Genomic DNA, 8,670 nt, shown 5'->3' on the forward strand with positions numbered 1-8,670 from the left:
GATGGACTCGATCACCTCGTTACCACCGCCGCCCTCACCGTCCAGAGTCACGGAGGAGGCAGAGTCCGATAACGAGCCGCTCCCCCCACCTCCGCCAGAGATGTTCAGATCGAATCTCTCGCTGGATTCTCTGCCACCTCCTCCGGCGCCTGGCGAACTGCCGGTGTGCAACACCCCGGAGCTCACCGGTTCCTCGCTGAGTTTGGCGTCCCTTCCGCCACCCCCGAGCCCTCTGGTCGGCGAGACGGGGACGATTCGTCGGGCAAGGCCGAAACAGTCCACGTCCTCGAGCTCGTCGTCGATGACACCGGAAGGTACACCGACCCACGCCTCGTCGTCCAGGCCGTCGTCGAGCAACCAGCAACAGATGTATCCGAGTCCGAGCGGCAACTCGACGATGCAGAACAGCCAGAGCTACGCTTCGCAGAACCTGCAGAACGCCGTGAATTCGGTGTCGTCGCCGCACAGTTCCTACCCAGGCTCGAGCGCCAGCACACCGACCTACGCCCCAACCTCGCCGAACTTCGCCTCGCCCCCTCCGTTCGTCCCCCCGCCAGCCTACGGCTCCCAACAGCAACAGCACGGGAACGGGTCGAGCCTGAGCAGACAGAACTCGAAGATAGAGTCGATGTACGGCGGCCACCAGCAGCACAACACGATCCAGCCGATCAGGCCGAATCCGAACATGGACACGGTGAGGCGAAGCGCCATGAAGCAGGGGTCGGCCGGCCATTACGCGGCCCCCCCTTACCTGGCGGAGTTGAAAGCTGCCTCCAGCCCCCAGCCTCAACGCAGGGTCACCATTCAAGAGCCGCCCACGTCGCCCAAGTCGAAAACCGGCACCGGCAAGAAGATCACGTTCAACCTTCCCCCTCAACAGGAGCCGGGGAGCCCCGCTTTGCCGCAGAGGAAACCGATGCCGCCCAGGAGGTCGGACAGCACGAGGCTCACGTCCCCCAAGAAGCTGGCCGCGTCCGATCAGGCGCCGCCCGGCGATTTCCTCAAGGATCTTCAGAGAGTGATGAGGAAGAAGTGGCAGGTGGCGCAGAAGTGCAAGCTCGATTCGACCACGACCCCCCACGAGGTGCTCGGCTTCCGCGACCCGCCGCCCGCCGTCGCCGATTACAGGGAAACGAACGTGTCGAACTGGGTTCAGGAACACTACGGGGCCGACAATCTGTACGAGAACGTGTACGCGACGGACCCGCACGCCCCCGTCGAATATGCGTCGAGCCCCGCCCGCCAGTCGAGCGTCAGGTTCGCCGACGAGAATCGCAGCATCAACATCGTGAACGCGATCGCGAGTAAACGAAGGCCGCCACCCCCGCCGCCCAAAAGGGCGGAGACCACCCACTTGACCACCACCAGGGCGATGCACTGACAATAGCAGATACTCCAGCCCCATCCCGAGAGGCGATGGTTTTGCTGTTTGTGCAGCTGGTGGAAGGGCTAAGGGTGAGGCGGGAAGGGCGCTTTCTTCTCTCTCTCTCTCTCTGTGATTTCGGTCACCTGTGCTTTTCGAGGTCCTAAACCGTTCGAGTCTGTGACGCGTCCTCCGAGGGAAACGAGGGCGACGAGGCGAGGCGAAGGGAAAAGCGGAGGAGTTGGGCCACGATTATCCTCGTCCTTGAGAGAGGGGAGGTTCGGCTTTTGCGTGTTGTTCGCCGCCACGTTTTTGCATGGAAATCGGCTGCTTCTGGAACCGCCTTGAAACGATCCTTTTCTCGGTGCTCGCTCGGCGATTAAACGCCCGCAGCCACCCCGTCGTCGTCTCTCTAGGATTAAAATACGTTTGTGTACATTTTAAGATCTCGCGGCCGAAAGCGTCTCGCGGTCGATACTGCCAATCGAAACCGATGATCACGATGATCACGTGCGTCGAGTCCCGAGGCTCGAACATATAGGAGAATTTTCTTTTTCCTTCTTTTTCTTTTTTTTTTTTTATATATATATATATATATATAGCGACAAGTTTGATATAATCGGAGCTGCAGGTTAAAATTATCAACGAGTTTTCGATGTGAGACATCGATTCTCAGCGCCGAGTTCTTCTTCTCGACGACCGGTCAAATTTATTCAGGGCGTTTGAGAAGTAAATACTGCCGCACATATTGACGATGTGATATAATAAATCTTAAGCTGCTAATTTCGTTTTGTCTCCCGTTTTGGAAACGACCGAGACGATTGATTCCGACCGATTTCTTTACCGACCGTCCGGTCGATCCGGGATGCGATCCTCTCGGTTTCGAGGCAATCGAATTTAAACGATTAAACTAAGAAAAGAAAGAAGTATAAAAAAAAGAAAAAAAAAATGCACGAGAACCGTGGTCGTATCTCTGTGTGCAAGTTTATAATCCAGAGTTAACTAAGGCTTAGCTAAGTATCTCTGATGCTCGCTGACGCAGATAAAGCAAATTCGCGTTGACTAAGATGGAAGGACGATTTTTTTTCTTTTTCCTCTTTGCGTTGTTCCAATTACGAACAATTGTATCGCGACGCGGCTAAAAAAGGAATAATAAAATCGGGACAAGGAAGATTTTGTTTATTCGGGGGAAGAGGATTGCTTCTCAGACACACGAAGAAAGACACACTCCTCGTTCGTTCGCACGAGAACACACGCAAGATGACACGTATTGCGTTTCCTTTTTTTTTTTTTTTTCAAACGTACTCGTACATAAGTGTGTATGTATATAAGTGGAAACACGTATGAGCGTTTATATCGATATATCGACTTTTTGATGCTGTATGTTTAGATCGATATCGTACGATATTACGAAATAATATCCTCTGTACGACGTGTAGCACGATAAAGCATAATCCATTCGACAGTGGGGACGCCACGGACGCGAGTCCTATTCGCTCTTCGTCGAGGCTCTGCTATACGAACGCGTACACGCATACACGATTACGAATACGCTAAATTTTTTCGACGAAACGCGACTTTCTTATTCTCGACTCTTTACAAACAAAATTTTCACTCCACGACTCGACATATCTCGTTCCTACCGTTTTTCATTTCTCATCTTCGTTCCCGTTTCGCTGCTTCCGAAATCCTAGTAGCTAAATTATCGTAGATCAAAAAAAAAATCGAAACGTGACTCTCGTTTAACCGGAGTCTCTCCGAAGGCTTTTCGATAATTTCGATCGACGCGTGGAAGGAAGACGCGTGGACTTTGAAATTGTATCCGAATTGTACCACTTGGTTTAACATTTTCTGTACCGACTGTGCGAGATCCATGTGATCCCATCTACGAATATTGTCAGCGTGATTTGGTATGCGATCGAATGGTGTTTTTTCCTTTCCCTCTTTTTATTCGATACACGTATCAGAGTGATCTTTCATAGAATTCATAGATCGATTTGTACCGAATCGGTAATCATTTGGGATTTTAACGTATAGTAGTTTCGCTCGAATATTTTTAACCCAATTATTCTCGCGAGTCCACGGTATAATAATCCACGTTCGATCTCAAACTCGAATCTTCGATATCAGAGAGCGTCTATCGACTTTTCTACTCAGAGTGCGCACCGTTCTCATCTACTCCTGATCGATGAACCGTGTCAGACAGGCGGACATTACGTCATTTTATATTCGTATCGATTAAGAGCAATACGAGGAATTTCGACGATACAAAGTCTTTCAGCAACGACTGAAGGCCTCTCGTTGACCGTACTTTTTTATATCGAACTTATATCAATCGGAGCCATCTCCAAACGGAATTTCACAGAGTGCGTTACTCCTTTTTCCATCTTTTAACTTGGAAAGTTAAGCGTATTCGAGTAAGAAAAAAAAGAAAAAAAGGAAAAAAAAAAAGAAAAAAAGAAAAAAGGAAAAAAAAGAAGCAATGGAATAAAATTGTATACAAAGGATAGAGAGGGAAGGAGTTTCGTCGAGGAGTTTGCAAGCTTTTTACGAGACATTTAAACGATATATATCACGGAAAGAAGCGACGAAGATATTTTCTACTAATCAATTTTGATACGGGAGCTAGATGACAAAGGGAGAATTTTTTACGCGTGTATCCAGTGCCTCTCCTGGTGAGCTTTTTTTCCTAATCGTTCCAACACCGACACGCGACAACACAACCAAATCGTATTATTCGATTTTTCCGCATAATTCGTAAGGAATGAGAGAATTTAGGATATCGATTCTCGATTTCGAGAATCCCGTGAACAAGGTCCAATTGAACTGAACCAATAATATCGAGTAACGATATTCGTCTTCTTTTTGAGACGTAATTGTATCGGTATTAACCGGCGATAGATTATTCACTGTCCGTGTCTTTCTTACGTACGTACGAAAGATTTCTATAAGAATATATCTTGGCCGATTTTTTTCGCGTCCAAGACGATATGTTCGATCACTCGACTAGTGCCACGTGGAATGAATTCTTCTTCGACGCGGTTGCTCGAGATTGAGGAAGAGGGGGAAAAAAAAGAAAAAAAAATAGTAGATCAAAAATATTTTATTTCGATGTTATTTGTGATTACGTGAAGGGACGAAGAATTGATTTTGAAATGTGAATTTTCGCGTTTCGAATTGGATGGATTGGAATCGATCGATTGTTGAAAATAGATGAAGAAAAAAGGAAAGAATAAATTTTTAGTTTCTTATATTTTCCAAGATATTTCTTCGAAACCGCTATAGGAATAAATAAGCGATATAATTTTAGTTCGATATACCTATATGAAAAGGATTTATTATTATTATTATTATTTTTTAATTCTTAAGAGGAACTCTACAAACCGCTATTTTTCTTTTCTCATTACTTTTTTAAATATATCTATAATTTGGAAACTACTTACTTGCACTTTTGGGCAAATATCCCAAGACGAGAGAATTTTTATCAATAACGAATTATATTCTGTAACCCATACGATTAAAGCGACACGTTTTTTACATATTTGTATTATTTGTAAGGTTTGATTTATTTATTTTAATTTTGTACATAATTGTGATTCGAAAGTAGAGTACAAATATTTAATAAAAGTATGTAGAAATGAAAACCATGTTTTTTTAAGTTTATATTTTTAGTTTATCTCTTTTTTCTTTTTTTTTTTTTTTCCTATATATAAAATCTTAAGACTCTTAAGATTAGAATAGAAAATAATTGCCAGATGTTTGGGTTACAGAGTTTATTTAATTTTCGCCTCTTCTTTTTATCGTTTTAGCGTTACGAAAATTTCTTGGAACAATTCCCGCGAAGAAGGAACGAGCGCCACGTGGTCCCAGTTTTCGTAAGAATCGTTTTATAGGAATCGGCGAAGCGAACAACTCCTTTTTATACCCGTACATTTTAAGGAACCAGCTTAATCGAGCTAAATAAACGCGAAGGAAAGAAGAAAAGAGATGGAACGAAAGAGAGGAAGCGTGTGGGAAAAAGAGGGCAGGTAGCTTTAGCGTGCTAGATCGCGTGCTTGATCCTTTCCTTACCCCTGATAAACGCTGATTTGATCGAGCGCCGATCTCGACAACGATCGTCACCGTGTTGTTACGTGAACGTGATTATCCACGTGATTTATCTTCTCTATAATTTCGCGTCGAAAAATTACTACAACGACGTGGCGACGTGGAACCAAACTATGGTCATTAAGAATTTTTGAATATCTGACGATCGACGATCGACTGGAAAATCGAAATTCCCTTGCTTTCGAGGTGAAAGGGTCGAGTGCAATTGGAGAGAAAATTCTTAGGGATGGATAATGGTTAATTTCGAATTTTTGAAAATGAAAAATTGTCGAAACGTCGATCGACGATGTATCATCCATCGACGAGTGAACGATAAAATGTTTCAATTAATCGTGTATCCTACCTAATATTCTATTTTTTTTTTTTTTTTGTAAATATTGTAACGAACACGAGAAAAAGTTGATGGCGAAAGATGATGGAATGAAAATGACGAATCGACCGTGCTCCACCGATTTTGATAATATAAACGCGCTATTTATGACGACAGGAAGGAAGCGATTTTTCTTTTTTTCTCGTTCTTGTCGCGCGCACGTATGGATCGTATCGAAGGAAGGGATGGAAGGGAGGAAATAACGGAGGCGAGAGAAGGAGAAAAAGGGAAGGGAGAGAAAGGAAATAAAAGGGAATCCAGGGGCTCCACTGCGTTTCGTTCGATTTGATCCGATTTGATCGTTCGGCCGACGAACGGAATTCTGTTTGCATCTCATCGATTACTGCGTTTCTCTTAAGATACAATATCCTTAAAGGGTTAGACCCGTTTAATCCTCTTTTCTCGCTATTTTCTACTTTTTCTCTCTCTCTTTCTCTCTTCCTCCCTCTCTTCACCTCCGTTAACCTTTATAACTTTCGTTCGATGAATTGTCGAATCGACTGTTTAAAAAAGAATGCGGCAATACCGATTAATTTTGGACAAGATCTATCTCGACGCCGATTGTTTTTTTGAATATATTGACACCGAGTGGAAAAGCGGAGAAAATGCAAGCAGCAGTTGAAATATTATAGGTATTATATTCATGTTTTTATGTAAATAAATTTTTGGTATATTTCAATGATCGTCGACTTGTTTTTCTTCTTCTTCTTCTTTTTCATATCCTTCACACGCCGAACAAATACCCGTAATCGTATCTCATCTCGACACGAGCGAAACAACACTCGTTTTGTTCCGCTCATTTTCACACTGCGCTTTCGAGATACCGAATCAGGGGGAGGGGAGGCGGGGTTGAAGAGTTTCCAGCGAGCGCAAGTGATAAAACCGTTGCCGTTCATAAAGCGGTCCGATAAAAAAGCCTCTCTTTTTAATATTCCCGTGGTGCACAGCGGGGACCACATCGTGCAAGTACGCATAAACTGTTCGCCTATTGAATTTCCTTTGCATAAAGCCGATCCTCGTATATGCTCGTATATAACGTAATATCGTCCCCTGATATCCGATAAAAAAGAAGGAAAAAAAAAAAATTAAACGCCTATTTTCCACGTTTCGACGCTTCGTATTTTCAATCTCGCCCCGCGAAATCAGTTTATCTTATCTGGTTGGAAATTTTCTGAAGGGAAAAAAATTCCATCCCCCTCTCCCCCTCTTCCCGTGCGATACCGAGTTATTACGCGAATTATCCAGCTGCACGGAAGAACGATATAACAACGAATAACGATACCGCCGTTTCAAAAATATATAAGAAAGAATGTTTTGAAATCGGTACGAAGAAACGAGATTGGAAAGTCGCGGTACGGATTCGATATAAATAAATATACGGTATACGTACGCGTTCTCACGGGATGATATCAATAGCTTAATATAATTCGACGCGTCGAAGAAACAGGATGACGGTAATCATCGTCGTTTAAAAACCCGTTCGAGCCATCGAGAAAGAGTGGATGCGTTCGCTTGGAAGGAAATTCGAGTTTATAAAGGAATCACGTTACGCGGCAATTACAGGCATGCGCGCGATAAGCGATCCTCCTTTTTTTCAGAGTTTCACGGTTTCGCAAGCGTGGAGCACGCGTTACCCTCGCCTATGCCGTTTCATAACTCGAGAGAAGATTGACGTAAATATATGAAATTGGCGAGTGGCCGCCCGTGGGCGCGGGGGCCACAATTTTATAGCCTCCTTTTACGACTTATGGGAGTCGTGCGTTCTACTTTGCGTTTACGCGACCCTCGAGCCTTCTCCCGCTAGGGGAGAACCCTGCTCTTCTTCTTTCCCTCTATCGCAACCCGAAAATTTCCCTCTCTCTCCCTCTCGCGCTTCCCCTTCCAATTCCACGCACCCCTCCGCCTTTTACAAGCATCACGATATGAAACCGTCGCCCGACTTTTACGCGTCACAACCGTTTCGAATTTGATGCGCGTTGGAAAAATTTCCTACTCGAACCTTCTTCTTCTCCTATCAAACTTTCGCGTGCATACACGTCGACGGAGTTTTTACAATTTTTGTAAAGGCGTCGTATCGCGACGAAAGAGAGAGGAGGAAGGTTGGTGGAGGATCGATGAAAGGAAGAAAGTCGAAGAGACGTAGGATTCGATTGGTCCGGTTTCGGGTCGGTGGAAAATAAGGCGAAGCACGGAAAGGTCAAAGTGTGTTGCGAGATGAGCGTGGAATGGGGGAATGGAGATGGTGCAAGGTATCCCGAGGCAGGAGCACGAGCGCGGACAGATAAAACGGGTGAGACACGGTTAGAGGAACCGAGAGCGGGATAGTGGAACGTTTCGAGCGGTCTGGTTTCCAGGAACACGGGCGTAAATCACGATTTTATTACGGATAATTTTACGAGGAGTGGAGCTCGCCGCCGCCGCCAACGCTCCTCCAGTTGTCGGCTACCTTAAACTCGTAATCGCTTGTCCCGGTGATGTGCCCTCGGCCGCGAAATCGTTAGCGAATTAGAAGAACGAGGAGGAGAGGCATGGCAGAAGGAAGTTACTTCAGCGAGCAACTGTTTCCATCTTCTTCGTTCGACATTTTTTTTTTTTAGCTCTCAACTTGAACTTGAATTTTTATCGTTTCGTCCGAATTCGTATCGAACTGGATTTCCACTCAGCGAACATTTTCGTTTGTGGAAAAAATAAACAAAAAAAAATCCATCGATAGTTTATTAGAATAGAATTAACGTTGCTAGCCAGTGAGAACATCCTCGAAAATATTCCGCGAATTCACGCGAATCTCCTTCGTTTTATACATATATAAATTATTTCGCCAATTCTGTTC

General features: G+C 44.8%; 1 protein-coding gene across 3 annotated transcripts in view; it reads left to right on the plus strand.

Moving 5' to 3' along the window:
* LOC108003717 (amyloid beta A4 precursor protein-binding family B member 1-interacting protein) overlaps nt 1-6,519 on the plus strand; it is a 114,173-nt gene extending 107,654 nt beyond the window's left edge. For all 3 annotated transcript variants that reach the window (XM_062083161.1, XM_062083162.1, XM_017066164.3), the window contains one exon: nt 2-6,519. In XM_062083161.1, coding sequence (XP_061939145.1) covers nt 2-1,381 — 1,380 coding nt within the window. In that variant the 3' untranslated portion in view covers nt 1,382-6,519. The remainder of the gene's footprint in view (nt 1) is intronic.
* The last annotated feature ends 2,151 nt before the right edge of the window (nt 6,520-8,670 follow it).

This window comes from Apis cerana, linkage group LG12 (genome assembly GCF_029169275.1).
Source record: "Apis cerana isolate GH-2021 linkage group LG12, AcerK_1.0, whole genome shotgun sequence".
Taxonomy (NCBI): Eukaryota; Metazoa; Arthropoda; class Insecta; order Hymenoptera; family Apidae; genus Apis; species Apis cerana.